Source organism: Sabethes cyaneus, chromosome 2, assembly GCF_943734655.1.
Source record: "Sabethes cyaneus chromosome 2, idSabCyanKW18_F2, whole genome shotgun sequence".
Taxonomy (NCBI): domain Eukaryota; kingdom Metazoa; phylum Arthropoda; class Insecta; order Diptera; family Culicidae; genus Sabethes; species Sabethes cyaneus.
Genome location: NC_071354.1, coordinates 176,936,232 through 176,959,191, shown reverse-complemented (window position 1 = coordinate 176,959,191; position 22,960 = coordinate 176,936,232). Strand labels below are relative to the sequence as shown.

At 42.4% G+C, this 22,960-nt stretch overlaps 4 protein-coding genes across 10 annotated transcripts in view; 1 reads left to right on the top strand and 3 right to left on the bottom strand.

Annotated features, from left to right (window-relative positions):
* The window catches only part of LOC128733592 (acetyl-CoA carboxylase), a 41,655-nt gene extending 33,060 nt beyond the window's left edge, over nt 1-8,595 (top strand). For 4 of the 7 annotated variants that reach the window (XM_053827296.1, XM_053827295.1, XM_053827292.1 and 1 more), the window contains 7 exons: nt 602-3,804; nt 3,871-4,139; nt 4,204-4,369; nt 4,433-6,552; nt 6,615-7,303; nt 7,368-7,502; nt 7,561-8,595. In XM_053827296.1, the coding sequence (XP_053683271.1) occupies nt 602-3,804; nt 3,871-4,139; nt 4,204-4,369; nt 4,433-6,552; nt 6,615-7,303; nt 7,368-7,502; nt 7,561-7,692 (6,714 nt within the window). In that variant the 3' untranslated portion in view covers nt 7,693-8,595. The remainder of the gene's footprint in view (nt 1-601; nt 3,805-3,870; nt 4,140-4,203; nt 4,370-4,432; nt 6,553-6,614; nt 7,304-7,367; nt 7,503-7,560) is intronic. The other 3 variants (XM_053827299.1, XM_053827294.1, XM_053827293.1) reach the window with 3 other exon arrangements.
* Nucleotides 8,596-15,527: 6,932 nt separating this feature from the next.
* Nucleotides 15,528-16,429, bottom strand: LOC128736384 (dynein light chain Tctex-type protein 2B). The gene is made up of 5 exons (XM_053830862.1): nt 16,406-16,429; nt 16,253-16,345; nt 16,142-16,192; nt 15,958-16,050; nt 15,528-15,893 (listed from the first exon to the last, which is right to left on the bottom strand). Exons 1-5 carry the CDS (start codon nt 16,427-16,429, stop codon nt 15,528-15,530), a joined length of 627 nt encoding a protein of 208 aa, XP_053686837.1.
* A 475-nt stretch (nt 16,430-16,904) lies between these two features.
* Nucleotides 16,905-18,361, bottom strand: LOC128736383 (cell division control protein 6 homolog). Its single transcript, XM_053830860.1, has 2 exons — nt 18,042-18,361; nt 16,905-17,982 (listed from the first exon to the last, which is right to left on the bottom strand). The coding sequence occupies exons 1-2, from the start codon at nt 18,359-18,361 to the stop codon at nt 16,905-16,907; spliced, it is 1,398 nt and encodes a 465-aa protein (XP_053686835.1).
* A 1,081-nt stretch (nt 18,362-19,442) lies between these two features.
* Nucleotides 19,443-21,691, bottom strand: LOC128737249 (uncharacterized). Its single transcript, XM_053831853.1, has 3 exons — nt 21,333-21,691; nt 20,726-21,274; nt 19,443-20,640 (listed from the first exon to the last, which is right to left on the bottom strand). The coding sequence occupies exons 1-3, from the start codon at nt 21,550-21,552 to the stop codon at nt 19,994-19,996; spliced, it is 1,416 nt and encodes a 471-aa protein (XP_053687828.1). The 5' UTR covers nt 21,553-21,691; the 3' UTR covers nt 19,443-19,993.
* Between the last annotated feature and the right edge of the window lie 1,269 nt (nt 21,692-22,960).

Below are 22,960 nucleotides of genomic sequence, written 5' to 3'. Positions count from 1 at the left end.
AATATTTTTGCTCTCGGTGCCTGCAGGCACATCAAGTGCTTGCATTTTTCTAGCAGAAATTTCACTTATATCCAGATGATTATTTTGGATAATCATGAAAGTGAAACAAAAAACTGAAAGTATGTTGAGTTACAATAGGGCTATGTCAGTAGATTCTAAAATATTTCTAACAATATCAACGAACAAAAAGGAAATCATTTTTAGCAAAAAAATAAAAATTAGCTGTCTAGCTTTAAGGAGACATTTTCATATCCAGAATAGTAATGTAAACAGTATTACGAGCTAATTTACCTAGTTCAGTTATCCTTGTCATCTAACACGTACAAGTTAAATGTAATGTCCACATTAGTCCCACGTTCTGTATAAATGCCATTTATAGCTCAGAAGTTATCTGTACTGAGAGAATAAAAAACTACTCGTTTAGTCAATACTTGGACTACTTGATTGTCATCCTCTTTGAAATCACACTAATGTTTACAGCCTACTAATGACTTAGTAAACATTAGGGAAAAGTACCTCCTCATTCTCGCCGCGCTAATATATAACGTTACAAGTGTCGCACCGCAATCACCAACCTAACGACTGTTCCATTCTTCCGCAGGTTTTGATTGCCAACAATGGCATCGCAGCGGTCAAATGTATGCGCTCAATTCGTCGCTGGTCGTACGAGATGTTCAAGAATGAACGGGCGGTGCGCTTTGTGGTCATGGTTACCCCAGAGGATCTCAAAGCTAACGCCGAATACATCAAGATGGCTGACCATTACGTTCCGGTGCCGGGCGGATCGAACAACAACAACTATGCCAACGTGGAGCTGATCGTCGACATCGCTCAGAGAACAGCGGTTCAAGCCGTATGGGCCGGTTGGGGCCATGCGTCGGAAAATCCCAAACTGCCGGAGCTGCTGCACAAGAAGGGGTTGGTTTTCTTGGGACCGCCTGATCGCGCTATGTGGGCTCTAGGTGATAAGGTTGCATCTTCGATTGTAGCCCAGACTGCAGACATTCCTACATTGCCCTGGTCCGGTTCTGAACTGAAAGCCCAGTACAGTGGTAAGAAGATTAAAATCTCTAGCGATCTCTTCGCTCGAGGTTGTGTAACCACTTCGGAGCAGGGCTTGATAGCGGCCGATAAAATTGGCTTCCCAGTAATGATCAAGGCTTCCGAAGGAGGCGGTGGAAAAGGTATTCGTCGGGTGGACAGTGCCGATGAGTTTCCTGCTCTGTTCCGTCAGGTACAAGCCGAAGTACCCGGATCGCCAATATTCGTGATGAAGCTTGCCCGCGGAGCAAGACATTTGGAGGTTCAGCTTCTGGCTGATCAGTATGGCAATGCAATCAGCTTGTTCGGACGAGATTGTTCCATTCAACGTCGACATCAGAAAATCATTGAGGAGGCACCGGCCATTGTTGCTGAGCCGGAGGTGTTCGAAGATATGGAAAAGGCAGCTGTGCGGTTAGCGAAAATGGTCGGATACGTGAGCGCCGGTACGGTGGAATACTTGTACGATGCGGAAGGAAAATATTTCTTCCTCGAATTGAATCCACGTTTGCAAGTGGAGCATCCGTGTACTGAGATGGTCGCTGAAGTCAACCTTCCCGCTTGTCAGCTGCAAATAGGAATGGGTATTCCGCTGTATCGGATTAAGGATATTCGTCTGTTGTATGGAGAACATCCGTGGGATTCTACGGTGATTGATTTCGATAATCCAGCTACGAAGCCACGACCCCGTGGACATGTCATTGCAGCTCGTATCACTTCGGAAAATCCGGACGAAGGTTTTAAACCCAGCTCTGGTACGGTTCAAGAGTTGAACTTCCGCTCCAGTCAAAATGTGTGGGGATACTTCAGCGTGGCCGCATCTGGAGGACTTCACGAGTTTGCCGATTCGCAGTTCGGTCATTGCTTTTCGTGGGGCGAAAATCGACAGCAAGCTCGGGAGAATCTTGTAATTGCACTGAAGGAGTTGTCCATTCGTGGAGATTTCCGGACGACAGTGGAATATTTGATCACGCTGCTGGAGACGAACAGTTTTCTGGAAAATTCGATCGATACAGCCTGGCTGGATGCTTTGATAGCGGAACGTGTCAAATCAGACAAACCGGATATAATTCTCGGTGTCATTTGTGGAGCGCTTCATATCGCTGATAGAAAAATAACGGAAACGTTCACCAGTTTCAAAACTTCCATGGAAAAGGGTCAAATTCAGGCAGCTAATACTTTGACAAACGTTATTGATGTGGAATTAATTTCCGAGGGCATTCGATATAAAGTCCAAGCAGCGAAGAGTGGTCCCAACACTTACTTCCTAGTAATGAACGGATCCTTCAAAGAAGTTGAAGTTCATCGGTTATCCGATGGTGGAATATTGCTTTCACTGGACGGTTCCAGTTTTACCACATACATGAAGGAAGAAGTGGACAGATACAGAATTGTGATTGGAAACCAAACGTGCGTTTTCGAAAAGGAAAATGACCCTTCGCTGCTGCGTAGCCCGTCGGCTGGCAAGCTCATCAATTTGCTCATTGAAGATGGAGCGCACGTTAACAAAGGTCAACCGTTTGCTGAAATTGAAGTTATGAAAATGGTTATGACATTGACGGCTGGAGAAACAGGAACAGTGACCTTCGTGCGTCGTCCGGGTGCTGTGTTGGATGCCGGATCTCTGCTGGGACACCTTGAACTAGACGATCCATCTTTAGTGACGAAAGCGCAACCTTACAAGAACCCTTGGCCACTCACGACAGACGCCGCTCAAATTCCCGAGAAGCTTAATCGAGTTCATTCCGGTTATAAAACAATCTTAGAGAACACTTTGGCTGGTTACTGTCTTCCAGATCCGTACAATGCTCCAAGGTTGCGAGAAATCATCGAAAAGTTTATGCAAAGCTTGCGTGATCCATCTCTGCCTTTGCTGGAACTTCAAGAAGTAATTGCTTCAATATCCGGTCGCATTCCGTTGTCGGTTGATAAAAAAATTCGCAAGCTGATGCAGTTGTATGAAAGAAACATTACCAGTGTGCTAGCTCAGTTCCCCTCGCAGCAAATTGCGTCCGTGATTGATATGCACGCAGCAACACTGCAAAAGCGTACGGATCGGGATGTGTTCTTCCTAAATACGCAAGGAATCGTGCAACTTGTACAACGGTATCGCAATGGAATTCGTGGCCGTATGAAGGCAGCTGTCCATGAGCTGCTCCGGCAGTACTATGCGGTAGAAAGCCTCTTCCAGCATGGTCACTACGACAAGTGTGTCGCATCCATTCGTGAGAAGCATAAAGACAACATGGACACCGTCGTAGGAACAATTTTCTCACACAGTCAGGTAGCGAAGAAAAATCTCCTCGTTACACTATTGATTGACCATTTGTGGGCTAACGAACCGGGACTGACGGATGAGCTGGCCGCCACTTTGAGTGAGTTGACATCGTTAAACCGAGCCGAACACTCCCGGGTGGCTCTGCGAGCCCGTCAGGTTCTGATCGCTGCTCATCAGCCGGCTTACGAGTTGCGTCACAACCAAATGGAATCGATTTTCCTCTCCGCCGTTGATATGTACGGTCACGATTTCCATCCGGAAAATTTGCAACGTTTGATTCTTTCGGAAACATCAATTTTCGACATCCTGCACGATTTCTTCTATCACTCGAATCGAGCCGTATGCAATGCTGCTCTGGAAGTGTACGTTCGTCGCGCCTATACGTCCTATGATTTGACCTGTCTGCAACATCTGGAGCTTTCCGGAGAAGTTCCGTTGGTGCACTTCCAGTTCTTGCTGCCGACAGCACATCCAAATCGTTACAGGTAGGTTCAAAGAATTGTGAAATTGTAATTTTATTCTTTCATACTCTACCTTTTACTTTTTTTCAGACAACTAACCGATGGAACAGAGGTGGATACGATTGAAGATTCATTCATGCGAACGGGTTGTATGGCTGCATTCGACTCGTTTGAACACTTTACGCAATATTCGGACGAGATACTGGATGTGCTGGTGGATTATGCGTCGCCCGCGTTCGTTAATCCCAAGGTGCTGGAAGGGGTGGACGGTGCCGATTCGGACCGAAGGATGAGCACATCGATCAACGTGTCAATATCCGATCCCATTGCTCGCGCTATCGAAATGGATGGAACTGCCGGTATGTGTGCGATTGTTTAATACTATTGATAAAAAAAATCATTATGTGTTCATTCTATAATTAGTAGATCAATCGACAGAAGCCATTCATATACTAAGCATTGCCTTGCGGGATATGGGTGATATGGATGACTTGCAAATGGAGCAAGTCTTTGGATCGTTCTGCGATCAGCACCGGGAGGAGCTGATAAGTCGTCGAGTGCGAAGAATAACTTTTGCGGCACTTAAGAAGTTAGTGAACAACAATTCAACGTTTTCAAGCAACTTTTATTTATGATCTCTTTTTGATTACAGGCGTCAATTCCCCAAATTTTTCACATACCGTTCCCGAGATAACTTCAGGGAAGATCGCATCTACCGCCATCTGGAACCGGCTTGTGCTTTCCAGCTTGAGCTGAATCGCATGCGAACGTACGACCTGGAAGCGTTGCCTACGGCAAACCAGAAAATGCACCTTTACCTGGGTCGCGCAAAGGTTCCGAAAGGTCAGGAGGTGACCGATTTCCGATTCTTCATTCGCTCCATCATCCGTCACTCGGATCTAATTACCAAAGAAGCTTCGTTTGAGTATCTGCAGAATGAGGGTGAACGAGTTCTGCTGGAAGCTATGGACGAGCTGGAAGTTGCTTTCTCACACCCTCAGGCTAAGCGCACGGATTGTAATCACATCTTCCTCAACTTTGTGCCGACCGTCATTATGGATCCGGCGAAAATCGAAGAATCTGTAACGAAAATGGTTATGCGTTATGGACCGCGCTTGTGGAAGCTGCGCGTGCTGCAGGCCGAGTTGAAAATGGTCATTCGACAGACCACACAATCTCCAACTACCTCTGTTCGCCTTTGTATCGCCAACGACTCAGGGTACTTTTTAGATATAGCAATGTACACTGAAGTGACGGATCCGGAGACACACGTCATCAAGTTTATGGCATACGGAAATCGACAAGGTCCACTTCACGGACTGCCAATTTCGTCGCCATACATGACCAAAGATTATCTGCAGCAAAAGCGTTTCCAGGCGCAATCCAATGGGACAACCTACGTGTACGACATTCCGGACATGTTCCGTCAGATGACCGAACGTCTGTGGAAGGAGTTTTCGAAGGCTCGACCAAACGAAGATATACGAATTCCGGAGAAAATTCTACTGGTTTGCAACGAATTGGTGATTAACGGAGACACGATGGAAGAGATCCAGCGCTTACCTGGCGAGAACAATGTCGGAATGGTTGCTTGGAGAATCGTACTGGCTACTCCGGAGTTTCCTAATGGTCGCGAAGTTATTGTAATCGCGAACGATTTAACCTACTTCATCGGCTCATTCGGCCCCCAGGAAGATTTACTGTTTTGCAAAGCATCCGAACTGTCGAGACAACGAAAGTGTCCAAGAGTTTACATCTCCGTCAACAGTGGCGCTCGTATCGGGCTAGCTGAGGAGGTGAAATCCCTATTCAAAGTGGCATGGGAAGATGCCGATGAGCCGGAGAAGGGTTTCAAATATCTATATCTGACAACGGAAGATTACAGCAAAATTTTAAATACCAATTCGGTTCGTGCCATTCTGATTGAGGACGAAGGAGAGCCGCGGTATAAAATTACTGATATTATTGGCAAAACAGACGGGCTGGGAGTGGAAAATCTACGCTATGCTGGTATGATCGCAGGTGAAACTTCCAGGGCATACGAGGACGTTGTTACCATTTCAATGGTGACATGTCGAACGATTGGTATAGGATCCTATTTGGTGCGTCTTGGGCAGCGCGTCATCCAGATCGAAAATTCTCACATCATTCTGACTGGGTTCGCTGCTCTGAACAAGCTACTGGGAAGGAAGGTGTATGCCTCCAACAATCAGCTAGGAGGCATCCAGATTATGCACAATAACGGAGTAACGCACAAAACAGAGGCACTTGATTTGGATGGTGTTTACACAATCCTTCACTGGCTTTCCTTCATTCCGGATATCCGTGGAGGAACTCTACCGATTGTGTCGGCAAGCGATCCTATAGACAGACCAATTGATTTCATGCCTACCAAGGCGCCGTATGATCCTCGGTGGATGCTTTCTGGCCGAGTAAATCCTGCTAACCCATCCGAATGGGAAACTGGATTCTTTGATCGGGGGACATGGTCGGAGATCATGGAACCTTGGGCTAAAACCGTTGTCGTTGGTCGGGCTAAACTTGGTGGAATACCAGTGGGAGTAATAGCCGTTGAAACCCGAACAGTCGAACTGACCATCCCGGCCGATCCCGCCAATTTGGACTCGGAAGCTAAAACATTCCAACAGGCCGGTCAGGTGTGGTTCCCTGATTCGTCCTACAAAACGGCACAAGCGATCAAAGATTTCGGCCGTGAGGAGCTACCTTTGATTATTTTGGCCAACTGGCGAGGGTTCTCCGGTGGACAAAAAGGTTGGTTCAGCGGAAATGCAGTGTTGTGTTAGTAGCATCACTACAATCGATTTACTTTTCAGATATGTACGAGCAGGTAGTGAAATTTGGTGCGTATATTGTGGATGGTTTGCGGGAATACAATCAGCCCGTCATCGTCTATCTACCACCGAATGCAGAACTTCGCGGAGGAGCTTGGGCTGTGTTAGATCCCACCATAAACCCACGTTACATGGAAACCTACGCCGATCCGGAATCTCGTGCTGGAGTGTTGGAACCAGAAGGTATCGTTGAAGTTAAATTCAAGGAGAAAGATCTCATCAAAAGTATTCAACGGCTGGACCCGGTGGTACTTGAAGTAAGTTGTATTTCGCGCACTTGCAATATGTTTTTGGTTAACTCTTGTTTTTTTTTTTTCAAATATTTTCAGTTGAAACAAAAAATCAATGAAGCCACTGGTAATAAGGAAGCGCTTACTGAGCTGGAAAACCAAATGAAGGCTCGGATCAACGCGTTGCTGCACGTGTACCACACGGTAGCGGTACATTTTGCCGACTTGCACGATACTCCTGAGCGAATGCTCGAAAAGGGCTGCATCAGTGAAATCGTCCCATGGCGCAGTTCGCGTGGTTACATGTACTGGCGACTGAGAAGGTTACTCCTAGAAGAGTACTTTATCAAGCAAATTCTCCGGGCTCAGGATAGCTTCTCCGTTGGACAGGCTAAATCGATGCTGCGTCGATGGTTTGTTGAAGACAAAGGAGCTACGGAGGTAGGATTCAGCCTGAAATTTTATTGTAGCACAATTAATAATCATTGCAAACTCTTCTTACCAGGCTTATTTATGGGAAAACAACGAACCAGTAGTCGAGTGGTTGGAAAATCAAAAGCAAAGCGATTCCACCGTCTGTAAAAACATTTACGCTGTAAAGAAGGACGCTATAATCTCTCAGATACAAAAAGCTTTGGAGGTAGGAAGGTCAAACGTTATTCCATTGTTTATTTTTGCATAACAATATTCTTTTGTAGGACTGTCCTGAAGCCACCCTGGACGCAGTTGTTGGGCTTTGTCAAACCCTTTCTCCAGCCCATCGTGGCGAAGTGGTTAAAACGCTGTCGCAACTAGAGTTTACCGAGAAGGAGCACTCCAGCATGGGATGACCGGGACGAGGCTACGAATAAAAAGGTCATTCATAATCCACCCCGGGGAGGAGACAGCCATCGTTTTACTGATGCATTCCTGAGCAATACACATATTTTATTGGCAGGTCATTTCTTCTTATCATAGTTTTATGTATCGTGCATGGTTTAGCGAACGAAGACTAGTGCTATCCGTTCCAATAAAATCTTTTGTGACCTCTCGATCGGAAATGTTCGTTCGATTGTTATCTTATAAGCAAAGCAAGAAAAACTCATTCACATTGAAGACGTAACTCAAAACAGAATGTGAAATAAAACAAAACAAAAAATGCCTATTTCTGATTGTATTAGAATGTAATCGAAACAGTTATATATATAGTTGTAGATACTCATGCTGAACACGTTCAACAAAAAAAAAAACACTGATGCATCCAGTTGCTGTTTTTAATGTTAGACTTTGAAACAAAGTGATTCATATAGTATGTATAATCATAATTTATTCTCAATTGGAGTCTAAATATTTTTCTGCAATCTTTGAAAACATGCGCGGAACGAATCAATCGCTTAGTTTAACCAATTTCTGAAACTTGTTTGGCTTGTTAGCTAGATTAATTAAATATCAAATACCAAGGATACCGGGTAATATTAATGTGTAAGTAGAGGTCGGCGCTTTAATTATTCAAGAGATCATGCAACTTTTGTAGTTTGCTGCTGCGGATTAAAATTGAGATATTTCTCAATGGCACTTTGCAAACACACAAAAATAGTATAGCTGCTTTCAGCTGGAACAGGGCAGATTGGAGTCCGCATATAGAAACCGAAATAGCCGAACAAAATGCGATGTAGCATCACTCAGTTTTCTGTTGTACAAATTTGATGGAGGCAGGGAATTAAAAAAAAACAAAATTTATCAACACTGTTCTGCTTTTGCGATGACCGATCACTTGAAACGTACCTGAAACGGTACTTTGCCAGTGCTATTTCTCAGTGAAGAGGCTTGTAAAATTGGAAGAAGCAAGTTTGGTCTAGATACCGTAAGACATGCAATAAGACCTACTACACGAACCAAAGATCTTTTCAGAGGCCATCTGAGTATCTTAAAGGAATTTAAAAATAAAAAAGAAGAAAACTTATCCAATTTAATTCTACTACGTGTATTTTATTCACGACAGATACGTATTTCGCCTACGACTTGCAGGCTTCCTCAATGTCTGTTTTCGGAAAAGAGTTCGAAAACAGACACTGAGGAAGCCTGCAAGTCGTAGGCGAAATACGTAGCTGTCGTGAATAAAATACACATAGTAAAATTAAATTGGATAAGTTTTCTTCTTTTTTATTTTTAGGTTTTGTATTCTACTAAGACGCTCCAAAAACTTCAGTAAAGGAATTTGAAATTCATCCTCTTATTTTTCAAGCTGAAGATCTAACGGAAACAATACGATTTTAAACATTTATTTAGCATCCATGAACCAGATCCTATGTTATAATGCTCAGGTTGGTCGGGAGGATACGTTCAGGCGATACCGACGTCAGAAGCTATCGGGTCGCTACCATTGATTTGGACCGCTACCTAGTTATGGTAAAGATAAAGATATGGATGAGAAGAACGCAGTTCGGTTTTTACCGCTTTCACGACATACGGAAGTTCTATCAGAGACTCAACGAATCTCGCAAAGACTTTGCGCCGCGGGCCGAAATGTGCAGAGATGAAGTTGGACATATTTTGACTGACGACCGTGCGATGATCAGTACTACGATGAACATCTGAATGGCGTGCAGGCGGAGGAAGTACCAACATTAGTGTAGCAAGCAGCGAAGATGTGCCACTCCCATCGACAATGGAAGTCCAGCATCCAGCGGCTGAAGAACAAAAAAGCAGTGCGAAAGGATGGCAATGGAGCGGAACAACTTATTAAAGTGCGCCCGGACAAGTTGTCCAGCTGTTTGCAGCAATCGATTGTCATGATTTGGGGTACGGAACGACTACCAGAGGAATGGAGAGACGGGGTTATTTTCCCTATCTACAAAAAAGGTGATAAGCTGGATTGTGAGAAATACCGATAGATCACTATTCTGAATGCCGCCTACAAAGTGCCAGGTCATCTTCCATCGAGTATCGCCAATAGCCAATAAGAAATTATCAGGCCGGCTTCATGGAGGGTCGTTCTACAACGGACCAAATCTTTACCCTGCGGCAGATCCTTCAGAAGTGCTACGAATTCCGAGTCCCCTCACATCACCTGTTCGTTGATTTCAAATCCGTACATGATAATGAAATGTAAAGCAACAAGAGCTATGGAAAATTTTGAACAAAAACGCGTAAGCTTACTAGACTTATCATGGCTACGAAGGATGGGATCCAGTGCTGTGTGAGAATTTCGGATGGATTGTTGGACCTATTCGAATCTTGCTGACAAGCAAAGCAGATAATGCTGACGACGTGGGTGGCATTAGAACATTTGAGGCGGTGGAAGATTAGCGGAGGAAGTGATTACATTGGTGTAGCAAGTAACGAAGATGTGCCACCCCCATCGATAAGGGAAGTTAAGGAAGCCATTCAGATGGCATTGGAGCGGAAATCACTATCCTGAATACCGCCTACAAAGTGCTTTCCCAGGCCATCTTCCATCGACAAGCGCCAATAGAAGTTATCAGGCCAACTTCATTGAGGGTCGCTCTACAACGAACCAAATCTTTACCCTGCGGCAGATCCTCCAGAAGTGCCACGAATTCCAAGTCCTCACGCATCACCTGTTCATTGATTTCAAAGCCGCATATGATAAGGTAAAGCGACAAGAGCTATTGAAAATTCAGAACGAAAACGGGTAAGCTTACTAGACTGATCATGGCTACGATAGATGGAATCTAGTGCTGTGTGAGAATTTCCGGTGGATTGTCAAACCCATTCGACTCTTGCAGGGGACTTCGACAAGAAGATGGTCTTTCCTAACTGCTATTCAAGGGGGGCTCCGTAGCCGCAAGGTTATCGAGTCTGCTTTGACAAGCGAGTGGTCGTGGGTTCGAATCTTAGTAGAATCAAGCCATTCGATGTCGTGACTTTAGCATGGGTTTATTCTCAGGCCCCTCCATTTACCCTTCCTTCATGCTGAATTCTATATTTTACCCTCTGAAGCCTCTTGACAGTGCAAATGTCCCTCCTATAGTTAAGTGTACTGGTCAGAGGTACGAATGAGTCCTCGCCAGGGACAGCTATAATATGGGATAGTACTGGCAGCGAGGAATATGAGGGTAAAGTAGATCAAGCTTTGAAGGAAGGGTAAACCCCAATACACACAAGCACGCATAAAACTTAATAAGCATATCGCTCATTCAATAGCGATTATAGCTAAAAGAAATGCAGTGCAGGTCATACAGCAAACACCCGGGCGATATTACAATAGATCAACTAGACTGGTCGCAGTAATAAGTCCACACATGGAAAAAAACTGCTATTCAACATTGCCAAAGGAAATTCGCATCTCCTTCCATCGGATAAAAAAGACAGTTACACCATGTCCAATCAGCTACTATGTAGAGTCACGCAGGTACGTGACCTAGGAGTTTCTCTAGATGATGCGCTTTCGTTTAGAGTACACTACAGTGAAATCGTTACGAAAGCTAACCGACAGCTTGGTTTCATTTTTAAAACAGCCAATGAGTTCCGGGATCCGTTTTGCCTTAAGTCGTTACACTGCTCTTTAGTGCGACCGATACTCGTAACCAGTTATGTTGTTTGGTGTCCGTACCAAAGCACCTGGATTACTAGAATAGCATCGATGCAACGAAAATTCGTTCGTTTTGCTCTGAGACTCCTACCTTGGCGCGATTCCTTGCAGCTACCAACTTACAGTGATCGCTGTCAACTTCTGGGTATGCAAACACTGGAATAAAGAAGATTCGTTGCCCAAGCTGTGTTCATTGGAAAAGTATTAATCAGCGAAATCGACTCCCCGGAAATACTGCAGTGTTTGAATATATACGCTCCTGTTAGATCACTCAGACCACGACTTTTCCTGCACATATCGCAACGCAATACCACCTATGGACAACACGACCCGATTTTCTTCATGTCATCTAGCTTCAACCCTGTTGCGGATCTATTCGATTTTAATTTGACTAGTACCGCCTTTAAAGAGCGTTATAACTATATTTTATTCATTAAGACAATGATACCAGCCGTGAGATTCGGAGGCGTACCCAGTACAAGACGATTATTAGACCGGTTGTTCTCTACGGGCATGAAACATGGACAATGTTCGAAGAGGACCTGCGAGTGCTCGGAGTTTTTGAAGGACGTGTGCTAAGAATGGTCTTCGGCGGCGTACAGGAGAACGGAGTATGGAGGCGGAGCATGAACCATGAACTCGCAAAGCTCTATGGCGAACCGTATGGCGAAGGTGGCTAAAGCTGGGCGGATACGATGAGCGGGGCATGTTGCAAGAATGCCGGACTACCCTGCAAAGACGGTGTTCGCCTCAAATCCGGTAGAAACAAGGGGCCCTATTCTCACAGTCACCTCACCTAAATTTTTCAGGTGAGGTGACAATTTGCGATTCTCACAGTCATCTAGGTGACCCCGCTCACCTGGGTGACTGTACAAATCAAACGGGGAGTCGTTAGGTGAGGTGTGGTGACTGCGAGAATAGGGTGCGTGAGAGAAGTAAGGTGAGGTGAGGTGACTGTGAGAATAGGGCCCAAGACTACCAGGAGCGCAGCGAGCAAGATGGTTAGACCAAGTGGAGCGACATCTGGCGGAGAGTACTCGGTGCCCGAGGAGCGGAGAGCGGTAGCCTTCAACCGAGTTACATGGAGAAACTTTGTTCAACAGGCTTTGTCATAGGACGGTAAGCCACCTAAGTTATTCATTAAGACCACAAATAGGTTTGATGACATTTTTTAAATAATAAACCTAAACCAATTTGAACTAATTTGACATTGACACGAGGGGTATGATATTACTTGAGGATTGGTTGATTTCTATGTTTTTCTGAAAACTTAGACTTCGCAGTACAAAGTTGTGCGGCGGTGGAGTAGAGTTTTATTTTTGAAGACGCTGAGATTGGACAGAGGGCACCGCATGAGGTTTGTAGTATCCGTCAGTGTAAGTCACTGTTAACCGAACCTTTCGGACGACAGAGCAACAACAACCGATAAAGTCTACGTTCGTCCAAAAACTGACTTTTTGCTTCGAGCATAATATAACATGCCCCAGTATGCGTAAGTCTCATATTGAACGATTTCTTGATTTCTCTGTTTCCCTCATCGTTCGTACGATGAATTCTCGCAACACATGCGAGAGACTTTCAGTTACACTGAAGCAAATAATTCAGTTTCATCAGATTTATTTTTACGTTGATTCATCTAACTCGGTACATTCCCTACATTCACCCTCTTTTCTACTCCATTGAAAAATTATCTTAAAAAATTTCATTATCATCATCGTTGTCATTTTCGTCATCATCGCTATAATTTACGTCATCACCATCATTATTCTCGTTATTAACGGGAAACTAGCAGTCATTACGTTTTCGTCAGAGAGCTCAATTTCGGAAGCAGTTTTTGGACCCAAAAGCGGAGTTCTGATTGTAAAAATCTAAATACTGCATTCTTCTTGCCAAACTGAACACAGCGAATAGATTTTCATGAACAGAATCCGTGTTTCAAACAAAAAAACTGCTTTTGAAATTGGCAGAATCGATGACTGCTAATTTCACCTTAACATCATTATATTTGTCATTACTATCATTTTTGTCATACCTATCATTTTCATAATTAGTTATCATCATTTTCGTCATTTCCGTCTTTCTCGTCATTTTCATCATCATCTTCATCGTATTCGTCATCACCTTCGTTATATTCGTCATTGTAATAAATTTGCTTCCATTACAATTTTCATCATTACCATCGATTTTGTCATTGCCATCTTAATTTCCGTAGTTTCCATCATTATTCCCATTTTTATTTTCATCGTTTCCATCATCGTTTTCGTCATTTCCATCAGCATTTTCATCATGACCATTTTCATTTTCGTTATCATCATCATTTTCCTCATTATTTTGATTTTTGTCAATTCCATCGTTATTTTCGTCACTACCAACATCGTTTTTTGACATTACCATCATAATTTTTTTCATCACCATCTTTAATTTCATCATTCTCGTCACCACCTTCATCGTATTCATCACCTTTAATTCGTCATTATCATCTTCGTTACCATTAAAATTCTGGTCTTTACCGTTTCCGTTTTTGTCGTTTCCATCTTCATTTTCGTCATTATCATCATCATTTCCGTCACTACCATCATTATTTTCATCATCATTTTCGTCATTTCTATCATCATTTTCGTTAACACATTTTATCGTATTCGTCATCCCCTTCATCATCTTCGTAAATATAATCATCATTTTCGTCATTTCAATCATCATATTCGACTCGCCTTCATCGTATTCGTCATCACTTTCATTATATTCGTCATTATCAACTTTATTCTCGTCATTATCATTTCCGTCATTTCCATAATCATTTGCAACATTTTCGTTTCCATTACAATTTTCGTTATTACCATCATTACCATATTCATCATCTCCATCATTTTCATAATTATAATCATTTTCAACATTCCATTATAATTTTCATTTTCTTTATCGCCATTTCCATTTCTATTTTCAATATCATCGTTTTCGCTACAAACTCATGCCACAATGTGTTGTGAAAATCAAGCTTTAGTTACCAATATCTAAATTACACTGTAGACTGTAGACGCACACAATCAAGAAAGTTCCTCTCAATGGAGCTATCGCACACAAGCGATTCAAACGCACACGAGCGATTTTCAACAGCCCTCCCAGAGGCGTTCAATATACGCATACCAACGTATTTCAATAAAGTAAGACGCGCCCAAGCGAATTACTATAAGTCCCGCTCAGAGGAGATATCGCACTCAAGCGATTCAAACGCACACGAGCGTTTTTAATAGCCCTCCCAGAGGCGTTCAATATACGCATACCAACGTATTTCAATAAAGTAAGACGCGCCCAAGCGAATTACTATAAGTCCCGCTCAGAGGAGATATCGCAACCAAGCGATTCAAACGCACACGAGCGTTTTTAATAGCCCTCCCAGAGGCGTTCAATCTACGCATACCAGCGTATTTCAATAAATTATTCTGCCTTCTCAGAGGCGCACGAAGCATGCGTACACAAACCAAACAGACGCGCACAAACGTCTTTCGTTCCGTTTCAAACAGGCGTTTGCCAGACGCCACCAATTATTCACTGAATAATTTAACCAGAAACTATACTCACTCTTTGGGAGCATTTTCCTTCTGCGCCAATGTAGTATCCGTCAGTGTAAGTCACTGTTAACCGAACCTTTCGGACGACAGAGCAACAACAACCGATAAAGTCTACGTTCGTCCAAAAACTGACTTTTTGCTTCGAGCATAATATAACATGCCCCAGTATGCGTAAGTCTCATATTGAACGATTTCTTGATTTCTCTGTTTCCCTCATCGTTCGTACGATGAATTCTCGCAACACATGCGAGAGACTTTCAGTTACACTGAAGCAAATAATTCAGTTTCATCAGATTTATTTTTACGTTGATTCATCTAACTCGGTACATTCCCTACAAGGTTATCGATGTATCGAACGACCATCACTATTCGTTGCGGACTTGAGGACCCTCCCCGTTTTCAAACAAAAGCACAGGTACAATGTAGTACAGACGGAAGACGAAGACTCGCGACTACGTGTGAACCATGAACTGAACATCTCGTAAAAACCAGTAGATCCAGTAAAGTAAATATGTATAATAAACAAAGTTTAGTACAGTATTTTAAACTGAACACATATAAGCTATTCATAATACACGGCGAAAATCGTAGCAATTACAAAATAAGTCGGTGTTTCATATGCAAAATTTATATAGCCATCCTTTTCGGCATCCCACACGAATCGCATTACGCACTTGAAATCCTGCGAAGTTTTGTCCCCAATCGTAACCACGGAAAGCACCCGATAGCGATCGTAGTTGCAAAATTTGATAAGATTCTTCAATTCCACACTCATATCCTCGGCCAAGCGTTTAGCCCGTTTAGGGTTGTACTTGTGGTCATCCAGAAAATTTCTAAGATAGCGATCGACTATGTGTTCGACTTTTTCTCTCTTGAAAGGATGTCGTGATTCCAGTCGGTAAGTGTTTTGAAAGCGGGGCGTCAAGTACTGGAAACCGAAGCAGTTTCTATTGGTCACGTGGCGATCAGATTGAGCAGGACAGATAGCTTACCATGGTACTTCTACGACTGGTGAATCGTTGTGACGGTAAAGACGGAAACGCGGCGTCCATCATTCGACCAAATGCGGCCACCGACGATTGACGGTATATCTAAGAGATTAGAGCTAGACAAGCTATATTCTTGAAAACGAAATTAAAGTAGATTGACTAATACCTCACCGGCGAACATTGACATCCGACTGTCCATCATGATACTGTCACGAAAACCGGGGAAAATTGATTTTCGCTGTGAACAAAAATCTTTAATTAGGTATATTTTTTCGAAAAAAATTAAACATTTGCGTACGTATCGTTTGCCACCTTCCCGTCGCTTTTCAACTCCGGATTCTTCGTGGGGCTCCATAATTACAATTTTCTTTTTGGCAGCCTTCGGGGGTGGCTAAAATTGGTATATTTTAGAAATTAAAATTTTAAATCGTAAGCTAATCTTTTCTCTAACCTGTATTGCTGTATTGTCTTGCATTTTGCTGTTGAAATTGAGCACGGAGGAAGTGGATATCAAATGTGCATCGGAGCTGCTGTTGCAATATGGCGATGAAAAATTAATGACTTTAAGAAATATTAGAAAGAGGCTACTAGATTGATTCTTACATAGGGATTAATAGCATTATTATTGGATCCATATTCGAATCATACCTTTAAACCAAGTCCTTAATTTATCTGGCGTACACAAGTACAATACAGTTAGTTCCATTAGCGTGAAATAGGGAACCACATAAAAAACCTGATTAAAATGTTTTATGTAAGGCATGCGAAACCTATCATTGTGCTATCCTAGGTTCTGTACGCCTGCATAAAACAGGGCTTCTTGGCAATCTCGTTCAGAATGAAAGCACCATGCTTTAGCACAACAATCTCGTTTATTCAACAAATGCTTACTGCTTAAGTAGTGATATTGTAAACATAAATAACTAAAGTTAAAATGCAGTCTTGCTAGCTCATTTTCCTACGCAAGTTGTATCACTGAGAATGCTGGCGATCAACTGCTTGTCATTGAGTACGTTATGTATCTCGTCTTCGTCCCATTGCAGTAGGACCCGGTTTAAGCGGGGTTCTTTCTTACCTTGCAATCGTAGAACCCCACGCGTTTCGACCAACGAGCAGAGATTCAGAAATTCAGTTTGATCAACTGAGTGTAGGTTCTGCTTGGAGCAAACCGTTTTATAGACCTGATGTAGTTTTCCAACCGTTACGTCTTTACTTTTGCTAACTTTAAGAATTAACAGCAATGAACAGATAAGTAGCTTTTGCTGCAGTGGAAAGGCGGCATCGTCGTCCATGTTCTGTGTCGATCCGTAAACATGATTGAGAGTATTGATCACTTGCTTGATTTGAACTACTTTCGGGGGCGAAGCGGGTTTTGTTGGAGTTTCTGCTGGGTTGGCTTTGGCAGCTGCTTTTCGTATCTGACGGTGCTCCTTGTCGGTTGATTCCACCAGACTTTTAGCCAAAAGTAAAGCTCGACGAGCATCTCCGGATGTCGAAGCAACTTTGGCCGCTAGCAGTGTAAGGGCTGCCTCATTAAATAGCTCACTGGAATCATTATTTTCTAGGCTACTTTTAAGGATGTTTACTAGCTGGGGCTTTGTGTATGGCAGAAATTGAATTAGGTGTGGTCTTAGTTCGCAACGGGCTTGGAGTCGGGACAGTAACCGATCAGTCAGATCAAGAGCGTTAGCTACACCAACCAGTATAAGTTTTGAGTTACGTTTGGCTGGCCATTCGAAAATGTTGTATAATACGGTTTGCTTACTAGTAGCTAGTTGATCAATTTCATCCAGAACAAGCATGATGGTTTTATGTTTTTTCTTCAGATGTTCTTCGATGGCGCTAAGATAGTGCTTTTCTGTTCCTCCTGCAGCATGCAGTTGCAGTTCCTCACATATTCTTCTATAGATACTACCAGCACTACTCATCGAAGTACAGTTAACATAAACCATCTTGATTTTGCAGGCCAAATTGCGATCACTGATTATCTTCGTGAGTGTAGCCGTTTTACCTGTACCTGGAGGACCACTGAAAATGACAATTTCATGTTTATAACGAAGCATTTCTAAACCGTATAAAGCTGTTACCTGATATATAAACTACCCGATCCGTTTTCCGCTAAAACGTCTTCAATGTATGTGGCTAGTTCCTCGGTTTCTCGTTCCCTTTCCGGTAAACATCCCACCGCTTTTACGCTAATCGTTTCGCAGTCCGGTCCACGGACACTTTTGGTTTGCTTTCTGGGTGAACATTCGTTCTCCTTTTCGACAAGGGGATCCTCTTGCTTTGGGCGAACTCGTCGCCGTCGAGGTGTCGTATTTTCTTCGGTCTCCACTGCAAGCTTCGCACTTTCGCTTAATTCACTGGTTCTGTTGCTAAGAATGCTACGGCGAGTGATTCTGGACATTGCGAGAGCTAAGGTGTTGGCCGGTCACTTAAAAGGTTTCCAAATGATTCGCAAAAATAACGGAGTATACGAAATACAACTGTTATTCTTTGTTAAAAAAAAATATCTAAAAATACGCGCCAAAGTCGACGTCCAGCTGATCGGTAATAAATGCTGGCAGAGATAGCGGCAGCCAGCCTGGCAGTGATGCGTCGACCGTCGACATCGTCGACCTCGTCGACATCGAGTCAGCCAGAGCTGCCAGATTTCATACTTTGAAAATTTTGGTTTTTTTGCGGTTTATATGGTAAATATCAAATACAAAACAAAATTTTTGCTTTTACATAATTTGAATTAAATAATATATAAATTTTTACTCACACAAATTTTAAAATTGCTTGTTATGCATTTATTCTTGGGATTAATTGGTTTTCTTCTTTGTGTTATGCTATTTCATTATACTAAAGTTGATTTTTATACTGCTTTCCAAAATCGCGTAAAAAACACTTAAAAACTGAAATTGAGTAAAATAGCGTAAATTCTGGAATTTTTTAAAAACACGTTTTCTGTGTAAAACCGCGCTAAGCGTACGAGCATGCTGAAATTTGCGTAAAAGCAAATTTAATATAAATACTTACTGCGTTAATTTCGAAATAGCGATAGTTTCGAAGTTCGCGTAAATTTCAAATCCGCGTAAAAATTGCGTTAATTCACAAATTCGCGAAAAACGCGACATAAGGATAATGTAAAATATTTCGAAACATTTTTTTTGTTAGATTATAGTCACTTTAACAGCTTATGTCATTCGTGACTTCTGTGGGGATGGGATTTGAGCCCGGGTCCTCGGCGTGAATGCTGACCACTACGCCGGGACTGACCCCAACAAGCTATTTATAAAATAAGTAAAACTGGTTCAAACACGCAACATTCATCCCTAAGGGGCATTCCGTTTCATCTTATAGTTGGACGAATTGACGAAGTACTAAAAGTACTAAAGTACTAAAGTTTTGGAGCGTGTCAAATTATGCTAAATAGGTTGGTCTGGTTTTCTTTCATTACATATACGAAATAATATTTATACAGATGGTATATTTAACTACATCTTTGCTGTTTCTTCTTTGTTTCATGTCTTGTAAGTAATATTTCTGATACTTTGGGTCAATGTTTCTCTGCCACTAGTATTTTTCAGGTAAATTACAGGTAATGGTTTCTAATTGTCAAGTTTGAAAGTCAATTACTACATTATGTCATAGTATTTGCTAGCGGTTTTTTTTGGTATTGTTCGTTTATCACGAAGACTGATTAATTATTATATAAGAAAATCGAATTTCTACCTACAGGCAGGTATATATTTCTTTGAGCACAGCACACACCTTATAGTTTAAAAATGTGACTTCGAATTTTTGCTTTCCAGTCCTTATTTCCTGCATCCAACTTACGAACTAAATCTTATGCTTATTCAAGACCTGTTTTGCGTAAAAACCAAAGTTCAAGACTAGAGCTTGTTGAGAAGTTTTACATTCGATTGTGTTCTGTCTAAAGTTAGAACCTTCACATAAAAATTGACTTGAGTTAATACAAAACAAATTTCAATCAAATAAAATCACATAAAGTTAGGTAAAGCAACGATCAACGGCTCAACGAAATCAAGATCTACTGAAAATTACTTTGAACATCCGCTTTTGGTATCAAATCTGTGTTTAAATTTACACGTTGATGTGCGGAACTGCTATCAACGGCTTGTAGGTCGATAACTGGTCGTATTGCACTTCGTGCCGTTGGAGCATCATTTTTGGAATATTTGTTTTTGGCTTTATTATACGGCTTTTGACTGGCCTTTATGTCATCTGTAGTGTTTTCGAACATTCGTTGATGAGTAGGGGTGGTTGCTACAGCCGCTTCTTCTTCATCATCTAGTAAGACAGCTGGATCATCTGTGATTGATTCCCCACAGTGCACGTCAGATTTTACATGTTGGCTTGGTATAGGCGTTTTACAGATGGATTCTACGTTCGTCAATCGAGCAAACTGTTCATCATCAATGAGGGAAATCGGTTCGTGGCTACCATGATCCGGCACAAAGTCCGTTTTGTGGAATTTCTCCGTGATCAAGGTGGTTACTTCGTATTCGTAGTCTTCGCAGTCGTCATAGCGGAACTTCCGTTTAAATGATGAAGAATGTCCCAGAGATAGCTCTGCCACGTCCTCTTCTATCGCCATTAGATCATCTTCCATTTCGTTGCTTGGGTTACGATATTCCAAGAAACTTCGACATTTTTCAATAGAAGATGTCTGCTGCCCTGCAAATTCAGAAAGTTTGGCTTTAGTAGGTAATTGTCCATGTAATAACAAAGCAACGTTAAACGGTTTTACCATACAACATACCTGGTATAATTCTGGGTACAGCGTCCACCATCGTTTCAGTCTTTCCGCAAAGGTTGGACGACTCTTTAGTTTCGATTTCGCAGTAGGTGCTATCATCACTCATTCCTGTTCGATCGGTAGAAGGTCCTGGCTGTCCTTTACCGGCTACGTATTCGTCGTAATATTCTCTGAAATCACGACTAGCAGCGTCCGCCCCATTGTTGTTCTGCATATCGCTGATAAAATCATTCCAATCGTCCAGCTTATCAAAGTTGCTGCATTCGGATTCTCGATCATCCTCGTACGAGCATGGTGAATCGTAGCGCTTGGAGAGTCCTTTATCCGTACTTTGTGAGTACTGGGAGAAGTTTTCTTGTGCATGAGAAAACGAAAGCGAATACGATAGAGACAATGATCTAGAGTGTTGTTGCTCATCGGAGCTGCCTTCGCCACTTTCATCAAACTCTTCACCGGTTAGTTCGAGCGGTTCCTCGTCGAAGTCCACAGTTGTTGCTAGTGATTCGTTGTGGTTCTCTTTATCGCAGAAGGCACTAGCTTTTTGTGTATTACCTAAAATTAACCACAAAGTTGCTTTTATTTACTAAACTGCTTATACTAAATAACTTACCCTTGGTGCAAGTGTCTGTTGCCACAGTATTATCATCATCTAATTCGTAATTGCAAATCAATTTTTGCATTGCACCTTCAAATTTCTTAGACAGAAACGAATCCGCTTCACAGCAGTTCCTGCTGCTGTTGGCACTGATCGCGTAATCGGCTAGCGGACTTTGGCTTAATTCTTTTACGAAGGACGAGAAGTCCAATACCGAAGCTACGGGCGATTCCATTATTTATGGTATTTCACAATGCTTCGTATACACTTTAACAGTTTCTTCATAGCAGAAAGTAATTTACCAATAGCAGTTTACTTTGTAAACGATACGAATTTTACAAGAATTTGTTTGCTTTCTGCATATTTTGAATTTTTGCACCACTTGAACTCGCATTGACAAAAGTTGTTGATGTTTTTGTATAAGAAAAAGAAAGAGGGAAATAAATCTGACAAACGCAGCGCCTGTGAACAGTGATGCCAGCAATGTAGAAAAACCTGGTTGATAGGGTAACGAATATATTTTGGACGAGTTAACTAGAAAAAAGGCTGAAAATCGGAATATTGAAAATTTCATTTAATGGTTGAAATCTGAGAGAGAGGAGCCAGCTGGGATTGTTGTTGTGCACCGAACTGTCAGTGCGTACCGGGTACGAACTGTCGCTGTAAACCCTGTAAACCGGGTATAGCTTGATTGAATGAAACAGAGGATGAATTGTTGTGCGGTAAAATTTTAAACCCGAGCGTGCTGACTTTATTTAAATGACATTACCGGTAACATATTTGAATTTTCTACATGACAAATAAGAAGAAGAAGAAGAACATGAAAACAATCAATCTGTCATTGAGCTGACGAATAGCGAATACTTTAGTTAAGGTAAATATTACCGAAGAATGAATCTTACGATTTGAAGTCTCAAATAATAAAAAACCCAGCCAAAACCAACTTAGTTAACGCACTGTACCTATTCTGCGCAGGCCTTTAAAAACAAAATTGGGAATGTCAAATTCGAAACCTCACTGCCGTTCATTCCGCACGGTTTGTTCCGTTTCATTGATTTTGGAAACCAAAAAAAAAAAAAAATGTAGAAAATTTGTATGTTGCCGGAAGAGGGTGAGCTGGATGAAGCCCCTCTTGAGGATTGTTGGAATGCCGTAAAACAGCCATTAACGGAGAGCGTCCTAGGCCATGTGGCACCGAATCGACGTAACGAATGGTTTGACGAGGAATGCCAGCAGATATTGGCTGAAAAGAACGCAGCGCGGGTACAAATGCTGCGTAGAGCCACCCGTCAGAATGTAGAGTGATACAAACAGAAGCGGAGACAACAAACCCGATTTCTCCACGAAAAAAGCGCCACCAGGAGTAGAAGAAGTGCAAAGAACTCGAGCAGCTGTACCGCTTTCACGCCACATGGAAGTTTTATCAGAGACTGCAGGCAAAGGCCATGATAGCGGAGGAAGTGACCACATTGGTGTAATAAGCAACGGAGATGTGCCACCCACATCGATAAGGGAAGTTAAAGAAGTCATCTAGTGGCTGAAGAACAACAAAGCACCGGGAAAGGATTTCGGAAAAGGAGTGGAACTTATGTAGATGGGCCCGGACAAGTTGGCCAGCTGTCTGCATCAACTGATAGTCAAGA